Genomic DNA, 23,776 nt, shown 5'->3' on the forward strand with positions numbered 1-23,776 from the left:
GACTCGATGGGCTGACTGGCCTAACTCTGCTCCTATGACTTATGATCATGCATCCAACACGGACAAGGAAAGCCTCATTTGATTATCACTTACCATCATCCCTCAGCTGGAGAATCAGTGCTCCTCTCTGTCGAAACTCAAAGGCAGCAAGGGCCCAGAATGTCCTCTGGCTGGTGGGGGGAAGGGGCTATCACCAAGAGGAACCTGGCAGCACCACCTCGGATTCAATTGACTAAGCTCTTAAGTCTACAGCTACCCGACTGGAGGAAGTGAACCAACATAGAACTATTACAGAGGCTACTTTGCTGGCAGCTAAATATAATAAAGGTCTCATGCTCAAAATCTTTCCTTTTAAACCTGGAAACCAGTGCAATCTAAATGATGCACTTTAAAGCTACTTTAATGAATTCATTTTCCTATAAACATTAAACAGACCTGACAGATTGGCACAACGTACCATTCAGAAGGTCGGTGAGGATTGTAAATGACATCTGCTCACAGACAATCAATCGGATGATTGCTTAGCCCACTGCTCTACTCTCCATACATGCATGGTTGTGCAGCTAGGCGCAGCTCAAACATCATCTATAAATTTGCCGACAACACAACTATCACTGACAGAATTTCAGATGGTGATGAAGAGGCACGCAGGAGTGAGACAGATCAGCTGATTGAATCGTGACGCAGAAACAACTGTGCAATTGATGTCAGTAAGACCAAGACCATGGGTTGTGGGAACACCAAAAGTAGAATGAGTCTAGTTATCCCCTTTTGTTCAACAGACTGATGGTTCAGGGGTAGCAGCTGTTCCTGAACCTGACGGCAGAAGCGAGGAACGAGCCTGAACTGGGTGGTGAGGATCTTTGATGTTGGATGCTGCCTTCCTACAGCAATGCTTCATCTCAGAATGGAAATGGGAAGTTGAAAGGAATTGGGTGATCACCCGGAAATCGCACATTTTGTAGCAGATGAAGTGAATGTGCCCAACAAAGTGGTTCCCCCAATCGGGTCTAACCGATGTAGAGGATGCCGTGTTGGGAAGCACCGGATGCAATACATGAACCTGATAGATGCACAGGTGAAATGTTGTTAGAACTGGAATGGGGCCCTGAGTGTGTCTAGAGCACAGCCAGAGAGTGAGCACAGCCTTCGTAAATAAACCTGCAAGATATCATTATCTAACTTGCTGAACTAAACTGCAATGCATTGGACAAGTATTGCTGCAAGCAATCCTGCGCTGGCCACACTGAATGGTCTGTGAAATTCCGCAGATTTGCGATTGTGTGCCTGTTAACGGCTCCTGGGGGATCCTCGGCCTCAATAAGAACAAGACCCAGAAAGTGAGAGAGGTTGAAGCATCTGCTACCATGTTCAAACAACCATAAACATTCAGTCCCTACACATCCGGCCACAAAAGTTACAGAGTGTTTTATCTACAAAAAGTACTGTAGTTCTAGAGCACATAGAACATAAACACACTGTACTGGCCTTTATCTCATGATGTTAATGCCAAACCTTTAACCAACTCCAAGATGTACTCCACATAGCCTTCCAATGCTCTATCATCCATTTACCTATCTAAGAGTCTCTGAAATCTCCCTAATTTATTTGCCTCTACTCCCACCTCTGGCAGGGTATTCCATGCAGATACTGCTCTCTGTGCAAAAAATGTTCTTCGCATATACTTTCATCCAATCACCTTAAAAACAAAGATGTTGTGTAACTTGACAGTGTGGTTAAGGAGGCAGATGGAGTTGGCTTTCATTACTTGTGGAACTGAGTTTGAGAGTCGTGAAGTAATATTGCAGCTCTAACCAATCTGTTGTGGAAATTACCAGGTTAGTTGATGAAGGCAATGGCAGTGGATGTTGTCTACATGGACTTTAGCGAGGCCCTTGTCAAGGTCCCACATGGGCGGTTGATCAAAAAGGTTGAATCGCGTAGCATTCAGGATGAGATGATAAATTAAATTAGGCATTGACTTTGTGGGAGATGGTGAAGAGTGATAATAGATGGCTGCTTCTCTAATTGGAGGCCTGGGAACCTGTGGTATACTGCAGGGATTGGTGCTGGGTCCGCTATGATGACAATGTAGTTAACTGGATCAGCAAACTTGCGTATGACACCAAGACTGGGGGTGTAGTGTACAACAAGTTAGACTATCAGAACTTGCACTGGGATCTGGAGCAGCTGAAAAAATGGACTGAAAAATGGCAAGTGGAGTTTAATGCAGACAAGTGTGAGGTTTTGCACTTTAGGGGAGACAAGCCAAAGTAGGACTTACACAGCGAATGGTAGGGCATTGAGGAGTGTGGTTGAACAGAGGGATCTGGGAATATAGTCCATAATTTTATGAATGTGGTGTCATAGGTGGATAGATAGGTGGTAAAGAAAGATTTTGGCACATTGAACTTCATAAATGAAAGTATTGAGTACAGGAGCTGGGAAATTATTGGTACAGATCTGGCAGGACACCCAGATGAAATCAGGGAGAACTAATATTTATTTTTATTTCTTTAGAGATGCAGTGTGAAAGAGGCCCGTCCGGCACCATCCAGTAACCCACCTACTTAATACCAGACTAATCAGAGGACAATTTACAAAGACCTATTAACCTACTAACCAGTACATCTTGGTCTGTAGGAGGAAACCGGAGTACCAGGAGGAAATCAACACAGTTCACGGGAAGAACAAAGGTTCAAAGGTACAATTTAATGTCAAAGAAATGTATATACATCCTGAAATGATTGTTCTTTGTAACCATCCACAAAAACAAAGGAGTGCTCCCAAAGAATGACCGACAGTTAAATGTTAGAATCCCAAGGTCCCCCACAGCTCCCTCTCTCCCGCGTATAAGCGGCAGCGAGCAACACCAGCATTAAAAGGCATCGGCACTGCCACCGAGCACTCATGTGAGCAAAGACACAGAGTTGCAGTTACCCCAAAGTGTTCAGTACTTGACATACCACGGGTTCCCTCTCTCTCTAATAAGGGAGAAAGAGCTGTCTCCGTTTTCCTAGTGAGCAGAGAGACTTAACAAACAACTCATTGGTTTACGATGTTAAAAGTCTGTTACGTCGCTTTTTTCCAGGACCATGCCTGAAGATCACAAAGATCCCGGGTCTCCAGGCACAAAGCCGTAGATATTTCAACTCCCCTGATGACACAGGGGTCACCTGTCGTGACACCGACCCTCCATCTGCCCATCTCCAGAGCCCTGGAATCCTAGGCTCCCGAATCCAAGCCGGACTGTTAGGCCGAGCCTTTGGCATGCGAACAATGGACAGTTGCGGAACCCCGAGAGCTGGTCCGATTCCCACAAAGAACCGTAGTACATGTAGACAACATCCACCGCATTGCCTTCATCAACTATCCTGGTAATTTCCACAGAAAACAAAGTCCTTACAGACAGCACCAGAATTGAAGTTCAAACGCCGGGTAGCCCCAAGTTGAAATAGTGTCATGCCAAGAGCTACTCTACAGTGGCACTCCACGGAGACTTTGTCTAGACAGACCAGAGATCGATTTGCATCTGGGTCACTGGAACTATGACGGATCAGTGCTATTACCTGGGAAACTGTTTTATCACCATTATGTACTGTATCATATGACGTAGGTCACCATGACCATGATTGTTCTTGGCAATTTTTTCTAAGAAGTGGTTTCCCATTGCCTTCTTCTGAGCAGTGTCTTTACAAGACAGGTGACCCCAGCCATTACTTATACTCTTCAGTGGTGTCAGTGGTCTCAAAACCAGGACTTGTCAGCTGCTCATATGGCCATCCACCACATGGCTTCACGTAACCCTCATTGGAGGTGTTGGGGAGCTAAGCAAGTGTTACATCTTGCCTAAGGGTGACCTGCAGGCTACCAGAGGGAAAGAGCACCTTATTTCTCCTTTGGTAGAGATGTATCTCCACCCCATCACTGTTTCACTCCTCTTAAACCTGCCTCACATTTCTTCTTGGGTAGTGTATGCCAAATCATCGCAATGTTGACCTGAAACAGGAGCTCAGCTTAACTCTCTACAGATGCTGCCCGACCTGTTGCATCTTCCTAGCATCATCTGTTTTTTTTTCTGAATTTTTGGCATCTTCTGGCTTTATTTTCTGATTTTGAATTACTTGTGAGCACACACACCCAACCCCAGTGTGCACTGGATGGCAGAATTTGATTGCGTTATACACTGAAGTCAGGAAATTACTAACTTCCTCAAAATCTTCACAACAGCTTGAAAGTAACTAAATTGCTACATATTCTCTCAGTAACTTCTCTGAAGGAGAACAGGCACCTGATATTTTATATGTATCCACTAGCTTTAGGCTGAGTTGCACAGGCTGAGTTGCACAGGCTGGAATTTACACCGCTGGAAAGAAAACTTTGGAAAGCACATCTCAATCCAAGGACTGAAGTAAGTGATGATTTTCAACTGTTTTTATGTTAAAAATTTAAATAAATGTGTTATTATAAAAGGGAAAGTTAAAATCTTTACAACTTGCTGTATCATGTGTGACACAAAGTATAGGGACCGAATATCAGTCCCTTTGTGGAGACGACACTGACAGATGCAATTTTGCAATTCGTCAACTGGAAGTGTGCATCAGAAGGCTTGAAAAACAGAAACTGAAGAAGCCCTCATACCTTGAAAGACATAAAGCAGGAACAAAAAATATAGAATTCAGCAGATTTGGTGGAACAAATTCAAAATGCATAAAGGCATTCATTGATTAGGATATTGGTCTTCCTTGATTCAAGAAGTTGAATAAGATGTTGATGAGGCTGAATTTGGAGTATTGTGTGCAGTTTTGATCATCTACCTACAGGGAAGATGTAAATAAGGTTGAAAGAATACAGAGAAAATTTACAAGGACTTTTCTGGGTCTGGAGACATGAATTATAAATAGGTTAGGACTTTATTCCTTGGAACATAGAAGACTGAGGAGGGATTTGATAGAGGTATACAAAATTAAGAGAGGTTTTAGATAGGGTAAATGCAAGCAGGCTTTTTCCACTGAGGTTGAGTGGGACTGCAACCAAAGGTCATGGGTTAAGGGTGAAAGGTGAAAAGTTTAAAGAAAACATGAGGGGGGAAACTTCTTCATTAAGGGGGTCATGAGAGTGTGGAATGAGCTGCGAGCACAAGTGATGCATGTGAGCTCGAGGTCAATGTTTAAGAAAAGTTTGGATGGGTACATAGATGGGTAGGGGTACAGAGAGCTATGGTCCCAGTGCAGGTTGATGGAGTAGGCAGTTTAAGTGGTTCAGCACAGACTAGACGGACTGAAAGGTCTACTCCTATGCTGTACTACTCTGTGGCTCAAACTGTTTTACTCATGAGGACAGTGTTTAGCCATTGCAGAACTGCTTGCCTGCACACTCTCTGTAACTGTTGTTGAATCAAATGTGATAAGAATAAAACAAAGAAAACAAAGAAGGGAAGTTTCCAGAATAGAGAATCTATGAAAAAAATTATCGCTTGGATCTTAAAAACTATCTCAGTGTAAAGGCTTGTAACTGGGTTGCAGTGAGTTCAGAGCTAGGATGGGGAGGAGAAGGGAGAAGTGAACAATGTCACTACTGCTGAGGGTCAGGAAACTAGTAGACACCACCCTGCAAGAGGAAGGGAGGAGATGGTCCATTTCCGGAAACTATGTGGACTGGTGGAACATCGCGGAGATGAATTTTGATTTGGTTCCATCGGACAAGGTTCTTGGATAATTGGGATCTTTTCTGGGGGAGGTATGACCTGTTCAAAAGTGATGGGTTACACCTGAACCCAAGGGAGACCAATATTTTCGCGGGCAGGTTTGTTAGAGCTGATGGGGAGGGTTTAAACTAACTTGGCAAGGGGGTGGGAACCGGAGTGAAGGGACTCAAGATAGGATGGATGGTAAACAATTAAAGATAGCGTGCAGTCAGATTGTCAGGGAGGGCAAGTAGATGATGGGACTTAGTTGCAGACAACAGGCTGAGTTTCAAATCATTAGGGATACAGAATCAGAAAGTATAGCAAATACAGTACTCAAGGTGTTGCATCTAAATGCATGTACTATAAGAGAAATGAGGTGGATGACCTTGTTGCAATATTACAGATTGTTGGGTATGATGTTGTGGCCATCACTGAATCGTGGCTGAAGGATGGTTGTAGTTGGGAGCTGAATGTCCAAGGTTACACTTACATCGGAGGATAGGGAGGTAGGCAGAGGGGTTGGTGTGGCTCTACTGGTAAAGAATGACATCAAATCAGTAGAAAGATGTGATATAGGATTGGAAGATGTTGAATCCTTGTGGGCTGAGTTAAGAAACTGCAAGGGTAAAAGGATGTTGATAGCAGTTATATACAAACCTTCCAACAGAGGCTGGGAGTGGGCCACAGGTTACAATAGGAAATAGAAAGGGCAATGTTATGGTAGTCATGGGAGATTTTAACATGCAGGTCGATTGGGAAAATCAGGTTGCTAATGGATCTCAAGTGAGTGCATTTGTTGAATGCCTAAGGGATGGCTTTTTAGAACAGTTTGTCGTTGAGCCTACTAGGGGACCAAGGGCTATACTGGACTGGGTGTTATGTAATGAACCCGGGGCAATTAGGGAGCTTAAGGTAAAAAAAAACACTTAGAAACCAGTGATCACAATATGATTGTGTTCAACTTGAAATCTGATTGGGAAAAGTAAAGTCTGATATAATATTATTTCAGTGGAGTAAAGGAAATTACAGTGGTATGAGAGAGGAGATGGCCAAAGTAAATTGGAAGGAGCTGTTGGCAGGGATGTCAGCACAGCAGCAATGGCATGCACTTCCAGAAAAAATGAGGAAGATGCAGGACATATATATTCCAAAAATGAAGAAATACTCAAATGGTAAAATAGTACAACCGTGGCTGACAAGGAAAGTCAAAGCTATTGTAAAAGCAAAAGAAATGGCATACAACAAAGCAATAATTAGCGGGAAGATAGAGGATTGGGAAGTTTTTAATAACCTACAGAGAGTAACTAAAGAAGTCATTAGAAGGGAAAAGATGCAATATGAAAGCAAGGTAGCAAGTAATATAAAAGGTGATAGTAAAAGTTTTCTCAAGTACAGTGTGCTAAAAATAAAAGAGAAATGAGAGTGGATATAGGACCACTAGAAAATAAGGCAGGAGAAATAAAGCAGGGGACAAGGAGATGGCTGATGAATTAAATGTTTATTATGCATCGATCTTCACTGTTTAAGACATTAGCAGTGTGCCTAATGTTGAAGGCTGTGACGGAGGAGAAGTGAGTGCAGTTATTATTACAAGGGAGAAGGTGCTCAAAAAGCTGAAAGACCTAAGTTACCCAGACCAGGTGAACTGCATCCTAGGGTTCTGAAAGAGGTAGTGCTAGAGATTGTGGAGGCATTAGCGATGAGCTTTTAAAAATCATTGAACTTCGGCATGGAGCCAGAGTACTGGGAAATTGCAAATGTCACACCATTCTTTAAGAAAGGAGGAAGGCAGCAGAAAGGGAAGTATAGACCAGTTTGCTTGACCTCAGTAGTTGGAAAGATTTTGGAGTCAATTGCTAAGGATGAGTTTATGGAGTACTTGATGACACAGGACAAGATAGGACAAAGTTAGCATGGTTTCTTTAAAGGAAAGTTTTGCCTAACGAACCTGTTGGAATTCTTTGAGGAGATTTCAAGTAGGATAGATAAAGGGGATGCAGTGGATGGTGCTTGTTTGGACTTACAGAAGGCCTTTGACAAGGTGCCACACGAGGCTGCTTACCAAGTTAAGACCCATAGTATTATTGGAAAGTTACTGGCATGGTTCGAGCATTGGCTGATTGGTAGGAGGCCGCAAGTGGAATTAAAAGGATCCTTTTCTGATTGGCTGCCAGTGACTAGTAATGTTCTGCAGGGGTTGGTGTTGGGACTACTTTTTATGCAGTATATAAATGATTTAGATGATGGAATAGATGGCTTTGTTGCCAAGTTTGTAGGTGATATGAAGATTGGTGGAGGGGGCAGCTAATGTTGAGAAAACTGGTAGGATGCAGAAGGACTTAGATTAGGAGAATGGGCAAGAAAGTGGCAAATGAAATACAATGTTGGGAAAAAGCATTGGTCATGCACTTTGGTAGTAGAAATAAATGTGTGGACTATTTTCTAAAAGGGGATAAAATCCAGGAATCTGAGATGCAGAGGGACTTGGAAGTCCTTGTGCAGAACACCCTGAAGGTTAACTTGCAGGTTGAGTCAGTGGTGAGGAAGGCAAATGTCATGTTAGCATTCATTTCAAGCAGTCTGGAACAAAAGAGCAAGGATGTGATGCTGGGGCTTTAAAAGGCACCTTGAGTATTGTGAACAGCTTTGGGCCCCTCATCTTAGAAAAGATGTACTGGCATTGGTGAGGGTCCAGAGGAGGTTCACAAAGATGATTGCAGGAATGAAAGGATTATCATATGAGGAATGTTTGATGGCTCTGGTCTGTACTTGCTGGAATTCAGAAGGATTCCCCCACCCCCCCCCCCCCACCCCCAGATCTCATTGAAACATTTTGAATGTTGAAAGGCCTATAGATGTGGAAGGGATGTTTCCCATGGTGGGAGAGTCTAGGATGAGAGGGCATAGCCTCAGGATGGAGGGGGCACCCTTTCTTAGCCAAAGGGTAATGAATTTGTGGGAATTGTGGAATTGTGCACAGAGTCTTGCCATCTTCAGAAGTTTTCTGATGACTCTGCCATAGTTGGATACATCAGCAAGGGAGATGAGGCTGAGTACAGGGCTATGGTGGGAAACTTTGTCACATGGTGTGAGCAGAATCATCTGCAGCTTAATGTGAAAAAGACTAAGGAGCTGGTGGTGGACCTGAGGAGGGCTAAGGCTCCGGTGACCCCTGTTTCCATTCAAGGGGTCAGTGTGGACATGGTGGAGGATTACAAATACCTGGGGATACAAATGGACAATAACTGGACTGGTCAAAGAACACTGAGGCTGTCTACAAGAAGGGTCAGAGCCATCTCTATTTCCTGAGGAGACTGAGGTCCTTTAAAATCTGCCGTCCGATGCTGAGGATGTTCTACTAGTCTGTGGTGGCCAGTGCAATCATGTTTGCTGTTGTGTGCTGGGGCAGCAGGCTGAGGGTAGCGGACACCAACAGAATCAACAAACTCATTCGAAAGGCCAGTGATGTTGTGGGGGTGGAACTGGACTCTCTGACGGTGGTGTCTGAAAAGAAGATGCTGTCCAAGTTGCATGCCATCTTAGACAATGACTCCCATCCACTCCATAATGTACTGGTTAGGCACAGGAGTACATTCAGCCAGAGACTCATTCCACCGAGATGCAACACTGAGCGTCATAGGAAGTCATTCCTGCCTGTGACCATCAAACTTTACAACTCCTCCCTTGGAGTGTCAGACACCCTGAGCCAATAGGCTGGTCCTGGACTTGTTTCCACTTGGCATAATTTACTTATTATTATTTCATTATTTTTGGTTTTATATTGCTATATTTCTACACTATTCTTGGTTGGTGTGACTGTAACGAAACCCAGTTTCCCTCGGGATCAATGAAGTATGTCTGTCTGTTTGAATTTGTTGCTACGTGCAGCTGTGGAGGGCAGGTTGTTGGGTGTATTTAAAGCAGAGGTTGACAGGTTTTTGATTGGACATGGCATCAAAGGTTACGGGGAGAAGGCCAGGAACTGGGGTTGAAGAGGAAATTTGAAAAAAGGATCAGCCATGATTGAATGACAAAACAGACTCAATGGGCCAGATGGCCTAGTTCTGCTCCTATGTCTTATGCTCAGTATTGAGAGGCTGTTGCAATATTTATGGAAAGCCCTCATTGGCAACAAAGATGAATCATTCCACTTATTTACATCTCAACATGTTCTGTTTGCAGGTGTTCCAAATGAAAACACTAGAAACATTCAGTTTGGCAGGCAGCAGCTGCGGAAAGTAAATCAGCGTCAAGTAGCTGGAACTCGGAAAGAGTGAAATCTAGTCTGAACTGGATACGAAGGTATATAGGATTCAGAGCGGGGTTCTCCACAGGGATTGCTATGGGGATCTCTGTTGCTTGTGAAATAGATAGCTGGACAAAACATATATGGACTAATCACTTTGTTTGTAGAAGTCGCATATACTGGCAGAGTTGTAGTGAATGAGGAAGGTTAGAGAGCAGTTGGAAATCTGAGCAGAGAAATGGCATGGAGTTGAATCTGGATAGCTGTGAGGTGTGGGAATTTGAGAAGTCCAATGTAAGAGTAAAGTACTTCATAAGTGGCAGCTTCCTTAGGAAACCAGATATATAGAGCAGGGGTTGCAACCTGGAGCCCACAGATCCCTTGTTTACTGGTTTTGTTCCACGGCATAAAAAAAGTTGGAAACCCCTGATATATGGGATCTTTGGGAGGAAATCCAACACTTCCTGAAGGGGGCAACACAGAAAACAGGCTGCTAAAGGCAGCTTATGGCCTGGGTGCCTTTTCCTGTTGGGCCGCTGGGTGGAAATGTTGACTGGTCAGGCTGCAGCCACATAAATCCTTGCTGAGGCCATATCTTCAGAACTGCATTCAGTTCTGCTTTCCACACTGCAGGAAGAATGTGGATGTTTTGTAGGGGTTCCAGAAGAGATTCACCAGCGTGTCGCCTGAATACGAGACTGTTAGCTAAAAGGAAAGATTGGACAGGCTTGCACTGTTTTTACTGGAGGTTCAGACTATCAAGATGCCTATATTATGTGAGCCAGGCATAGTGTAGGGAGCCAGACTATTTTACCCTGAGTGGAAATGTTAAATGCTAAATAGCACAGTCTGAAAGGTCTCAATAGAATAGATGTGGAGAAGATGTTTCCTGTGGTGGGGGAGTCTAAGACCAGAGAACACCACATTAGAATAGAGAGTCATCCTTTTAGAACAGAGATGAGGAAGAGTTTCTTCAGCCAAAGAGTGGTGAAACTGTGGAATTCATTTCCACAGGTGGCAATGTAGGCCAAATCATTGAGTATATTTCAGGCACGGGTTGATATATTTCAGATCATGGAGGTATACCGTAAGACCATAAGATATATGTATAGCATTAGGCCATTTGACCCATCGAGTCTGCTCCACCATTACATCATGGCTGATCAATTCTCTCCTCTCAGCCCCAATCTCCTGCCTCCCCCCCCACCCACCCAACCCTGTATCCCATATCCCTTCATCCCCTGACTTGGCATCCACAGCTGCATATAGTAATGAATTCCACAGATTCACTACTCTCTGGCTAACAAAATGCCACCTCATCTCCATTCCATCACAACCAAGCTTCTATTCTGAGGCTGTGCCCTTTGGTCTTAGACACTCCCACGATTGGAAACATCCTCTCCACATCCAGCTTACACACCATTGGATAGGTTTCAATAAGGTCAACCCTCATTCTTCTGAATTCCAGTGAATTCAGGCATACGGCCATCAAACAGTCTTCATAGGACAAGCCATTTGACCCTGGAATCATTTTTGTGAATCTCCTTTGGACCCTCTCTAGTTTCACCACATCCTGTCTAAGGTAAGGCGCCCAAAACAGCTCACAATACTCTACATAAAGCCTCACCAGTGCCTTATAAAGTCTCAACATTACATCCTTGCTTTTATATTCTAGTTCAGTTAAAATGAATGCTAACATTGCACTTGCCTTCCTCATCACATACTCAACTTGCAAATTAACCTTTACGGAATCCTGCAAAAGGACTCCCAAAGTCAACCCTTTCATTTCTTCTACCAAATGCAAGACCATACACTTTCCAACACTGTATCCCATCTGCCACTCCCTTGCCCATTCGCTTAATCTGTCTAAGTTCTTCTGTAGCCTCTCTTATTTCCTCAAAACTACCTCCCTCCACCTATCTTCCTATCATCTGCAAACTTTACAGCAAATCATCAATTTCATCATCCAAATCATTGACAGAAAACATAAAAAGAATCAGTCCCAACATTGACCTGCAGAACAGCACTACTTACAGGCAGCCAGCCAGAAAAGGCTCCCTTTGCCTCCTGTCAATCAACCACTGCTTTATCCATGTGGGGATCTTTCCTGTAATACCATGGGCATATGGATTGTTAAGCAGCTTTATTGACGATACCTTGGCCTTCAGAAAATACAACATCAACCAAATCTCCCTTGTCTATCCTGCTAATTATTTCTTCAAGGAATCCCAAAAGATTTAGACCGTAAGACAAAAAGACATAGAAGCAGTATTACGCCATTAAGCCCATCAAATGTGCTCCACCATTCCATTATGGCTGATCCCGGATTCCACTCAACCCCATACACCTGCCTTCTCGCCATATCCTTTGAAGCCCTGGCCAATCAAATACACCCTTGGACTTGGCCTCCACCACAGTCTGTGGCAAAGCATTCCACAGATTTATTACTCTGGCTAAAAGAATTCCTCCTTACCACTTTTCTGAAAGGTTGCCTCTCAATTTTGAGGCTGTGCCCTCTTGTTCTGGATACCCCAACATAGGAAACATCCTCTACACATCCACCTAATCTAGTCCTCTCAATATTAAGTATGTTTCAATGAGATCCCCCCACATTCTGCTAAATTCCAGAGAGTACAGGCCCAAAGCTGCCAAATGCTCCTCCAATGTTAACCCCTTCATTCCCAGAATCATCATCATGAACTTCCTCTGGACTCTCTTCAATAACAACACATCTTTTCTGAAATATGGGGCCCAAAACTGTTGACAATATTTCAAGTGCAGCCTGGCTAGTGTCTTATAAAGCCTCAGCACTACCTCCTTGCTTTTATATTCTATTCCACTTGAAATAAATTCCAACATTGTATTTGTGTTCTTTAAAACAGCCTTAAGCTGTAATTTAACCTTCTGGGAATCCTGCAAGAGGACTCCTAAGACCCTCTGCAATTCTGATGTTTGAACTTTCATCCCATTTAGATAATAGTCTGCGCTATTGTTGCTTTTACCAAAATGCATTATCACACTTTCCCAACGCTGTATTCTAGTTGCCACATTTTTGCCCATTCTTCCAATTTGTCAAAGTCCTGCTGAAATCACTTTGCTTCCTCAGCACTACCTACCCCTCTACCTATCTTTGTATCATCCGCAAACTTCCCAACTTGCAATTTTCCAGTCCTCCAGGACCACGCCAAAATCAAGTGATCCTTGAAAGATAATGACCAATGCATCCGTTATCTCTCAGCAGCCTCTTTCAGGACTCTGGGATGTAGTCCATCTGATCCAAGTAAGTTACCCATCTTAGAGGCTTTTGAGTTTGCCCAGCACTTTTTCCTTTGTAATAGCAAAGGCACTTACTCCTGACACACACGCAAATCTGGCACACTGCTAGTGTCCTCCGAAGACAGATACTAAGTACTCATTAAGGTCATCTGCCATTTATTTGTCCCCTATTACTACCTCACCAGCATCATTTTCCAGTGGTCCAATATCAACTCTCACCTTCATTTTGCTCTTTGTATAATGGTAAAAACTTTTAGTATCCCACCCTATATTATTGGCTACTTTGTCTGGATATTTCAACTTTTCCCTTCTCATAGCTTTTTTAGTTGCCTTTTGTTGGATTTTAAAAGCTTCCCAATTATAGAACATTGAATAGTACAGCACACTACAGGCCCTTCGGCCCACAATGTTGTGCTGACCCTTAAACTCTGCCTCCCATATAACCCCCCACCTTAAATTCCTCCATATACCTGTCTAGTAGTCTCTTAAATTTCACTGGTGTATCTGCCTCCACCACTGACTCAGGCAGTGCATTCCACACACCAACCACTCTCTGAGTAAAAAACCTTCCTCTAATATCCCCCTTGAACTTCCCACCCCTAACCTTAAAGCCATATCCTCTTGTACTGAGCTGAGGTGCCCTGGGGAAGAGGCGCTGGCTGTCCACTCTGTCCAATACTCATAATATCTTGTATACCTCTATCATGTCTCTTCTCATCCTCCTTCTCTCCAGAGAGTAAAGCCCTAACTCCCTTAATCTCTGATCATAATGTATACTCTCAAAACCAGGCAGCATCCTGGTAAATCTCTTCTGTACCCTTACTAATGCTTCCACATCCTTCCTATAGTGATGGGACCAGAACTGGAAACAGTACTCCAAGTGTGGCCTAATCAGAGTTTTATAGAGCTGCATCATTACATCATGTCTCTTAAACTCTATCCCTCGACTTATGAAAGCTAACACCCCATAAGCTTTCTTAACTAACCTATCTACCTGTGAGGCAACTTTCAGGGATCTGTGGACATGTACCCCCAGATCCCTCTGCTCCTCCACACTACCAAGTATCCTGCCATTTACTTTATACTCTGCCTTGGAGTTTGTCCTTCCACACTTCACACTTCTCTGAGTTGAACTCCATCTGCCACTTCTCAGCCCACTTCTGCATCCTATCAATGTCTCTCTGCAATTTTGGACAATCTCCTATACTATCCACAACACCACCAACCTTTGTGTCGTCTGCAAACTTGCCAACCTACCTTTCTACCCCCACATCCAGGTCATTAATAAAAATCACGAAAAGTAGAGGTCTTAGAGCTAATCCTTTTGGGACACCACTAGTCACAACCCTCCAATCCAAATGCACTCCCTCCAGCATGACCCTCTGCTTTCTGCAGGCAAGCCAATTCTGAATCCACAGAACCAAACTTTCCTGGATCCCATTCCTTCTAACTTTCTGAATAAGCCTACCGTGTGGAACCTTGTCAAATGCCTTACTAAAATCCCTGTAGATCACATCCACTGCACTACCCTCATCTATATGCCTGGTAACCTCCTCAAAGAACTCTATCAGGCTTGTTAGACATGATCTGCCCTTCACAAAGTCATGCTGATTGTCCCTGATCAGACCATGATTCTCTAAATGCCTATAGATTCTATCTCCAAGAATCTTTTCCAACAGCTTTCCCACCACAGATATAAGGCTCGCTGGTCTATAATTACCCGGACTATCCCTACTATGTTTTTTGAACAAGGGGACAACATTTGCCTCCCTCCAATCCTCCGGTACTATTCCTGTGGACAACGAGGACATAAAGATCCTAGCCAGAGGCTCAGCAATCTCTTCCCTCACCTCGTGGAGCAGTCTGGGGAATATTCCGTCAGGCCCCGGAGACTTATCCATCCTAATGTATTTTAACAACTCCAACACCTCGGGTGTCAATCAATATTAGGGAAGTTAAAGTCACCCATGATAACAACCCTGTTATTTTTGCACCTTTCCAAAATCTGCCTCCAAATCTGCTCCTCTGTATCTCTGCTGCTACCAGGGGGCCTACAGAATACTCCCAATAGAGTAACTGCTCCCTTTCTGTTCCTGACTTCCACCCATACTGACTCAAAAGAGGATCCTGCTACATTACCCACCCTTTCTGTAGCTGTAATAGTATCCCTGACCAGTAATGCCACCCCTCCCCCCCTTTCCCCCCCCCACCTCTGTCCCTTTTAAAGCACTGAAATCCAGGAATATTGAGAATCCATTCCTGCCCTGGTGCCAGCCAAATCTCTGTAATGGCCACTACATCATAATTCCATGTATGTATCCAAGCTCTCAGTTCATCACCTTTGTTCCTGATGCTTCTTGCATTGAAGTACACACACTTTAGCCCTTCTACCTTACTACCTTTACACCCTTTATTCTGCTTCTCTTTCCTCAAAGCCTCTCTATATGTCAGATCTGGCTTTACTCCATGCACTTCTTTCACTGCTCTATCGCTCCGGGTCCCATCCCCCTTGCAAGTTAGTTTAAACCCTCCCAAACCACGCTAGCAAACCTACCAGCAGGGATATTGCTCCCCCTCGAGTTCAGGTGCAACCCATCCAATCTGTACAGGTCCCACCTTCCCCGGAAGAGATCCCAATGGTCCAAAGATCTAAAACCCTGCCCCTCACACCAACTCCTCAGCCACACATTCAACTGCCATCTCCTTCAGTTCTTACCATCACTATCACGTAGTACTGGCAGCAATCCTGAGAACGCCACCCTTGAGGCCCTGTCCTTCAGCCTTCTGCCTAGTTCCCGAAACTCACACTTCAGGACCTCATCCCTCTTCCTGCCTATGTCATTGGTACCAACATGTATCACAACTTCTGGTTGCTTTCCCTCTCGTACCGGGATGTTGTTCACCAGGTCAGAGACATCCCAGTCCCTGGCACCCGGGAGGCAACAAACCATGTGGGTGTCCTTCTCACGTCCACAAAATCTCTTGTCTGCTCCCCTGACTATTGAGTCTCCAATAACGACAGCTCTCCTCTTCTCCGTCCCACCCTTCTGCACCACAGGGTCAGACTCAGTGACAGAGGCCCTGCCACCGTGGCTCACACCTGGTCGTTCATCCCCGCCAACAGTATTCAGAATGGTATATTTGTTATTCAGGGGAAAGGCTACAGGGGTGCTCTGCACTACCTGTCTACTCACCTTCGCTCTCCCCCCTTTGACTGTCACCCAACGACATGCTTCCGGCAGCCTAGGTGTGACTACCTCCCTGTAGCTCTCATCTATGACTGCCTCATTCTCCCTTATGAGTCGAAGGTCATCCAGCTGCTGCTCCAGATTCCTCACATGGTCTTCCATATCGCTTAGCCGATTGCACTTCTGGCAGATGTGACTCTGTGGGAGAGGTGAGATCCCCCAAGACTGCCACATCTCACAGGAGAGGCTCATCACCGTCTCAGGAGACAGTGTAAAGCCTAACTGTGAGCCAGCTCGTCCTCTGCCTCTTCTCGTCAAAGCCTCAAAAGCTCCACTACTTTACTGGCCCACTCACTCACTGGCCGCTCCGCTTGAGCTACCCCTCTATTTATTTGTTTGAGATTTTCAAACTGCTTGGTCACCTGACCTTGATTGCCCAATCAGCTGCTTTCCTATCAATGTCCCGCTGAAACTTCTGACAGCCTTCCACACCACAACACCCCTAACCTTTGTGTCATCAGGAAATTTACTAACCCATCCCTCCACTTCCTCATCCAGGTCATTTATAAAAATCACGAAGAGTATGGGTCCCAGAACAGATCCCTGAGGCACTCCACTGGTCACCAGCCTCCATGCAGAATATGACCTGTCTACAACCACTGCCTTCTGTGGGAAAGCCAATTCTGGATCCACAAAGCAACATCCCCTTGGATCCCATGCCTCCTTACTTTCTCAATAAACCTTGCATGGGGTACCTTATCAAATGCCTTGCTGAAATCCATATACACTACATCTTCGGCTCTACCTTCATCAGTGTGTTTAGTCACATCCTCAAAAAACTCAATCAGGCTCGTAAGACATGGCCTGCCCTTGACAAAGCCATGCTGACTATTCCTAATCATATTATGCCTCTCCAAATGTTCATAAATCCTGCCTCTCAGGATCTTCTTCATCAACTTACATCCACTGAAGTAAGACTCACTAGTCTATAATTTACTGGGCTATCTTTATTCCCTTTCTTGAATAAAGGAACAACATCTGCAACCCTCCAATCTTCCGGAACCTGTCCTGTCCTCATTTATGATACAAAGATCATTGCCAGATGCTCAGCAATCTCCTCCATCGCTTCCCACAGTAACTTGGGGTACATCCCATCCAGTCCCAGTGACATATCCAACTTGATAGCTTTCCTAAAGCTCCAGCACATCCTCTTCCTTAATATCTACATGTTCAAGCTTTTCAGTCCACTGCAAGTCATCCCTACAATCACCAAACTCCATTTTTGTAATGAATATTGAAGCAAAGTATTCATTAAGTACCTCTGCCATCTCCTCCAATTCCATACACACTTTTCCACTGTAACACTTGATTGGTCCTATTCTCTCATGTCTTATCCTCTTGCTCTTCACATACTTGTAGAATGCCTTGGGGTTTTCCTTAATCCTGACAGCCAAGGCCTTCTTATGACCCCTTCTGGTTCTCCTAATTTCATACTTAAGCTTTTTCCTGCTAGCCATATAATCTTCTAGATCTCTATCAACCATGTTGACTATGGCCTATTTTATCATGTGCCTCTAAGTACCCTAAAACCATATCTTTAACAATCAACTCTAACAGCTTCCCAACCACTGTCAGACTAACTGATCTATCATTTACTTTTTTTCTGCCTCCCTCTCTCTCCTTGAAGAGTGGAGTACCGATTGCAATTTTCCAGTGTTCCGGAACCATTTCAGTTCCAGTGTTTCTGAAAGATCAAGGATACAGGGAAGAAGGAAGGAGACTGGGACTGGGAGGGAAAATGGATCAGTCATGATGAAATGGCAGAGCAGACTCAATGGGCCAAATGGCCTAATTCTGCTCCAGCATCTGATAGTCTTTAGGTGAGAATTCAGAGCATTTAAGGAGTTTCACAAACAATCATCTTAATTTACAGAGTGTTGGATGCCTGGAATGCACTACCAGGGAACACACAGGATGCAGGTATGGCAACAGTGTTTAAGAGGCACTTAGTAAGACATATGAACAGGATTAGGATTACTGACTACGTTCTGGCAGATGGGAGTGCTTTACATTGGCAATGTGATTGGCACAGATATCAGGGCGGAAGGGTTTGTCTCTGCTGTTCTGTGCTGTTTTTTAATGTCCAAAGAAAAGAAATCCTGGAAATACTGAACAGATCAAGCCACATAAAATGGGATGAATGTGGATGAAATGGAATTTGGTTGATCAAAGATCAGTGTAGAGTCTCAGAACCAGAATCAAGTTTAATATCTTCGGCATGTGTTGTGAAATTTGTTAACTTGAGCGGCAGCAGTTCAATGCAATACTTGATAATATAGGAAAAAAAACTGGGAATTACATTGTATATAATGATTAAATGAAACAAGTAACGCAAAAATAGAAATATAGAAGTTGTGAGTTAGTATTCATGGCATCAATATCCATTCAGAAATTGGATGGCAGAAGGGAAGAAGCTGTTCCTGAATTGCTGAGTGCATGTCTTCAGGCTTCTGTACCTTTGTCCTTAAGGTAACAATGAAAACAAGGCATGACCTAGGTGATGGGGGTCCTTAACGATGGATGCCGCCTTTCTGAGTCATCACTCCTTGATGATGTCCTGTATACTACGAAGGCTAGAGCTTATGATGGAGTTGTGGGGCAAAGAGCTTGTTTCATTGTTGTAAACCTCGATGACTCCTCCATTCACTGTGATATTCTGAATTTTGGATGGAATTAATCCATTTCCTCCATTTTCATTCCCTTTTTCTTTCATTGATTCAGAAATGAACACCACAGGCTCGTCAAAGAATCTGAGCTGCCGCGATTTGCGTGACCCCACTGTGACCAAAGTGCCCATTCCTCTCTTATACTCCTTGGTCTTCATCGGAGGACTCCTGCTGAACATATTGGCTGCCTGGATCTTCTGCCATGTTCCAAATAAGTCCAGCTTTGTGATTTACCTCAAGAACATTGTGGCAGCTGACCTGCTGTTGATAGTTACACTTCCATTTAAGATCCTCTCTGATACACCTATTGGGACCTGGCAGTTGAAAGCCATTGTGTGTCGTTACACAGCTGTTGTGTTCTACAGCAGCATGTATGTCAGTATAATCTTCCTTGGCCTGATCAGCCTCGACCGGTACCTTAAAATTGTTCAGCCTCAAAAAAATCTCTTCATGCAGAAAGTAACGGTTGCCAAGGTGATCAGTGTGGGCTGCTGGGTTTTTATAATGAGCTTTGCTCTGCCGAGCATCATTTTGACCAACAAGGACCCCACACCCGAAACTGCAGGTGCCTGCATGAAGTTGAAAAGTGATATCGGGCGTAATTGGCACGAGTTTATAATTATCAAATGCCAAGTTATTTTTTGGGCTGTTTTTCTCCTTCTCACTCTGTGTTATTTAGCCATCTTAAAGAAATTATATTGGTCCAAACGGAAATTTCAGAAGGACTCTAGCACCGTGGTAAAGAAAGCAAACCGTAACATTTTCAGTATCCTGGCTGTCTTCTTCATCTGCTTTGTGCCGTACCAATTTATCAGGATCCCGTACGACAAATACCGATTGGCCAACAAAAACTGTGTAACAAGTAACAGTCTGTACTATGCAAAGGAGTTCACACTGCTCCTGTGTGCATTTAACGTTTGCCTCGATCCAGTCATCTACTTCCTCCTGTGCAAGGCCTTCACCAAACAACTGTGCAGAAAGTTGAGAATGAAGAGAAGACTGACAATCAAAATGAGTGAAGGGAGGAACAAGTCACACCCAAGCACCACCTCCAACCAAACCAGTGTCAGCAGGAAAGCGACAACTGAACAGATCAATTCTAATTCTCTCCAGCTCACCTCCGATACAAAGGAATCTATTGAGTTGAACCTACCATGGGACTCATCAGAAATCTGAATGCTACACTTCTCAGGATGAACAAAATGATAGGAACATCAAAATCGTGAAATATCTGTCACTTTGTCAAATACACACTTGGAGAATTTTTCCTCCAAAAATTCCTCTGGCAACAACTCATCATTTATTTCCTGTATTAATTCCTCCCATTTCTCAAATAATGATGGAGAAAGGTACAAGTCAGTGGATCACCATCTACTGTTAAATAAATAACCCCATAAATGGACTCCTGTTTGCCATTGAGAGGAAATTGCCCCCCAACAACTTCACCAACAGGTCTTTACAACAGAAAGCAAAGTGATTTGATAATTTTACACATCATTAATCCAATGTCAGATACCACCAAAAATTCAGGATGAAAAACGAACCAGGAATTTGTCCCATTAGCACTTTCTCATAATTCTCTGATCTGATCTTGGCCTGACCTGAATTTCCAAGTGGTGGTACAATAAGGAATCTGGACCTTCTGCCTGATTGCTCCTTGCTGAACAAGATTTCCATCTCACCTAGTCCCATTTTCCAGTGCTTGGCTCATATGCAAATCTTTCCAATCCACATATCTGTCTAAGTAAATGTCATTAATGTATCTGACTCATTCTATATAACAACCATGCTCTGGTTGAAAAAAATTGCCCTCGTGTTTCTATTAACTCATTGCCCTCTCAACTTAATCTATGCTGTTTAGCTCTTGCTTCCCTAACCCTGAGAAAAACATTGCATGCATTGATCCTCATCTCAATAAGATCACTCCTCATTCACCTGCAGTATTGGAAAAAACTTTCTGGATAGCTCTCTCGAGGCTCGGCACCATCTTCGTAATTACCTTCTACACACTTTCTCGCCTCAAAGCCATCTTTCCATTAAAACAGGGTGACGCGGTGGCGTAGTGGTTAGCATAACAACACGACATTGCCAGCGACCTGGTTTCAATTCCTGTTGCTGTCTGTAAGGAGTTTGTACCATCTCCCTGGGACTGTGTGGGTTTCCTCACGGTGCTCAAATTTCATCCAAAGATGTACAGGTTAGCAAGTTAATTGGCCATGTTGGTGTAATTGAATTATGAGTCAGAGGGATCTGTACTGTGCTGTACCTCTAAAGAAAACTGAACACAATATTTCAAACGTGGCATCACTGGTCTTTTATGTCAGTTTCAAAGTTCAAAGCAAATTTATTATTAAAGTACATACATGTCTCCATATACTAGCCTGAGATTCATTGTCTTGTGGGCATTCTCAGTAGATACAAAGAAACACAGCTGAATCAATGAAAAAGACACACCCAGCAAAGATGGTCAAATGACCAATGCGCAAAAGACAACAAACTGCAAATACAAAGAAGAAAAAAAATCATCATAATAAATAAATAAACAATGAATATTGAGAAAGTGAGTTGAACAGTCCTTGAAAATGGGGTCACAAGTGGTGGGTACAAGTGATGGGACAAGGAAAGTTGAGTGAAGTTATCTCCTCTGGTTTAAGACCCTGATGGTTGAGGGATAATAACCGTTCCTAAATCTAGTGGTGAGAGTTCTGAGGGTCCTGTACTGACTTCCTTATGGCAGCAATAAGAAGAGAGCATGTCCTGCTCCTTGTAGATGTGCTCAAGGGTGGATCTATTGAACCCTCTCTTTTCAGTACAGAAATTTTATTAAATGATCCAAGATAGTGCCTTTGTCTGAGGGGGGAAGGTTGAGAAATTAAGAGATTTTGACATGTGAACTTCAGTGACTCTGAGGTGGAGCTGCAGAGGGCAAGGCACACGTTTCAGCACAATACGAGCTCATTTTGCTTGAAGATCATGAAAACCATGAGAGAAATCATGACTCCGATATTTCAGTGCAAAACAGAGGAAGAGGACTCAGGATGGGAAAACCAAACAACACCAGATACATATGCAGAAGGAGAATAAGTTTGTAAATTTTGATATAACTGCATTAAAGTTGGAAGATTGCAAGAAACCTTTGATATTCAGTTAACACCATCAGAAACTGTACAGAGGTGTTTTTCTCAAAGAAGTAGTTCTTTATGATAACCAAGTATTAAGAAATATATGAACCCAGTTTGCAACTCTAGTTATAGAGAAATGAAAAGAAAATAAGGCCATTTACTTTTATCTTTTTCTTAAATTTAATATTTTTATTGAGTTTAGTTTGTTCCCTCAGCACTATCAGAGTACTCAACTCAGTTCAGCTTGGGCAGTAGCTGGACAGTTCCCATTTTTGGGAATCTCAAGGTCGAAAGTGTCAACTCAGGCAGACCTCTGTTTAGCCAGACCACTGTCAATCAACACTTGGCCCACCAAGTTCATGCCAACCATTAAATACTCAGTTACATTAACCATAACCAAATACCACTTTATTGTTCCCATATTCTCAAAGTTCAAAGTTCAAAGTTCAAAGTACATTTTATCACAGAACTTATGTCACCACATACAACCTTGAGATGCATTTGCTGCAGGCATACTCAGCAAATCTATAGAAAAGTAACTGTAATAGGATCAATGAAAGACCCACCAGAAGACAAACTGTGCAAATGTAAATATAAATAAATAGCAATTTACTTATTTAGAACAAAAATAATAATAGAACAAAAAGAATTTTTTATTCTTTCTTACTTCTCTTCTAATATTTGTATATCTGTGTCCTTATAACGCTACTGTGACACATTAATTTCCTTTGGGATCAATAAAGTATCCATCAATAAATAATGAGAACCTGAACAACATAAAGACTCCTTAAAGTGAGATCATAGGTTGTGGGAACGGGCAAATGATTGCAGTTATCCCCTTTGTCAACAAGCCCGATGGCCAAAGGGTAGTAACTGTTCTTGAACCTGCTACTTCCAGTGCTGAGGCTCTTGTACCTTCTATCTGATGGCAGCAGCGAGGATGGGCTGGGTGGTGCGGGTTTCTGTTGCCTGGTGACGCTTTCCTGTGACAGTGTTTCATGTAGATGTCCTCAGTGGTTGGGAGGGCTTTAGTTGTGATGTAACTGGGCCTAATCCACTACCTTTTGTATGGTTTTCTGTTCAAAGGCATTGGTGTTTCCCTACCAGGCCATGATGCAGCCAGTCAGAACACTCTCCGCTACACATCTAGCAAAGCTTGTCGAAGTTTTAGATGTCATGTCGAATCTTCACAAACTCCTGAGGAAGTAGAGGTGCTGTACTTTCCTTGCTGGGTCCAGGACAGGTCCTCTGAAATAGTAACACTCAGGAATTTTAAGTTGCTAACCCTTTCTACTTCTGATTCTCCAATGAGGACTGGCTTATCAACCTCTGGTTGCCCACTCTTCAAGTCTACAATCAGTTGTCTGGTCTCAACGATACCTGCCGGATTCCACCACTCACCTCATAAAGCAGCTTTCCTCAGACTGCCTTAAATTATTTGAATTCACATTCCCTCTGCAGTAGTTATATTTTCACACACACCTGGATATAGGGACAATTTACAGCGGCTAGTTAACTATCAACCAATC

The 23,776-nt window shown here is 43.4% G+C and overlaps 2 protein-coding genes across 3 annotated transcripts in view; one reads left to right on the top strand and one right to left on the bottom strand.

Annotated features, from left to right (window-relative positions):
- LOC132406765 (mediator of RNA polymerase II transcription subunit 12-like protein) overlaps positions 1 to 23,776 on the bottom strand; it is a 689,991-nt gene that overhangs the window by 268,392 nt on the left and 397,823 nt on the right. The gene's annotated exons all lie outside the window — the stretch shown is intronic.
- LOC132406782 (P2Y purinoceptor 14-like) lies at positions 4,246 to 21,857 on the top strand. 2 transcript variants are annotated; one of them, XM_059992759.1, is made up of 3 exons: positions 4,246 to 4,411; positions 9,872 to 9,991; positions 19,181 to 21,857. In XM_059992759.1, the coding sequence occupies exon 3, from the start codon at positions 19,183 to 19,185 to the stop codon at positions 20,299 to 20,301; it is 1,119 nt and encodes a 372-aa protein (XP_059848742.1). In that variant the 5' UTR covers positions 4,246 to 4,411; positions 9,872 to 9,991; positions 19,181 to 19,182; the 3' UTR covers positions 20,302 to 21,857. The 2 variants fall into 2 exon arrangements, with proteins under 2 accessions (XP_059848742.1, XP_059848733.1); XM_059992750.1 differs by lacking the exon at positions 9,872 to 9,991.

Source organism: Hypanus sabinus, chromosome 2 (genome assembly GCF_030144855.1).
Source record: "Hypanus sabinus isolate sHypSab1 chromosome 2, sHypSab1.hap1, whole genome shotgun sequence".
Lineage (NCBI taxonomy): Eukaryota > Metazoa > Chordata > Chondrichthyes > Myliobatiformes > Dasyatidae > Hypanus > Hypanus sabinus.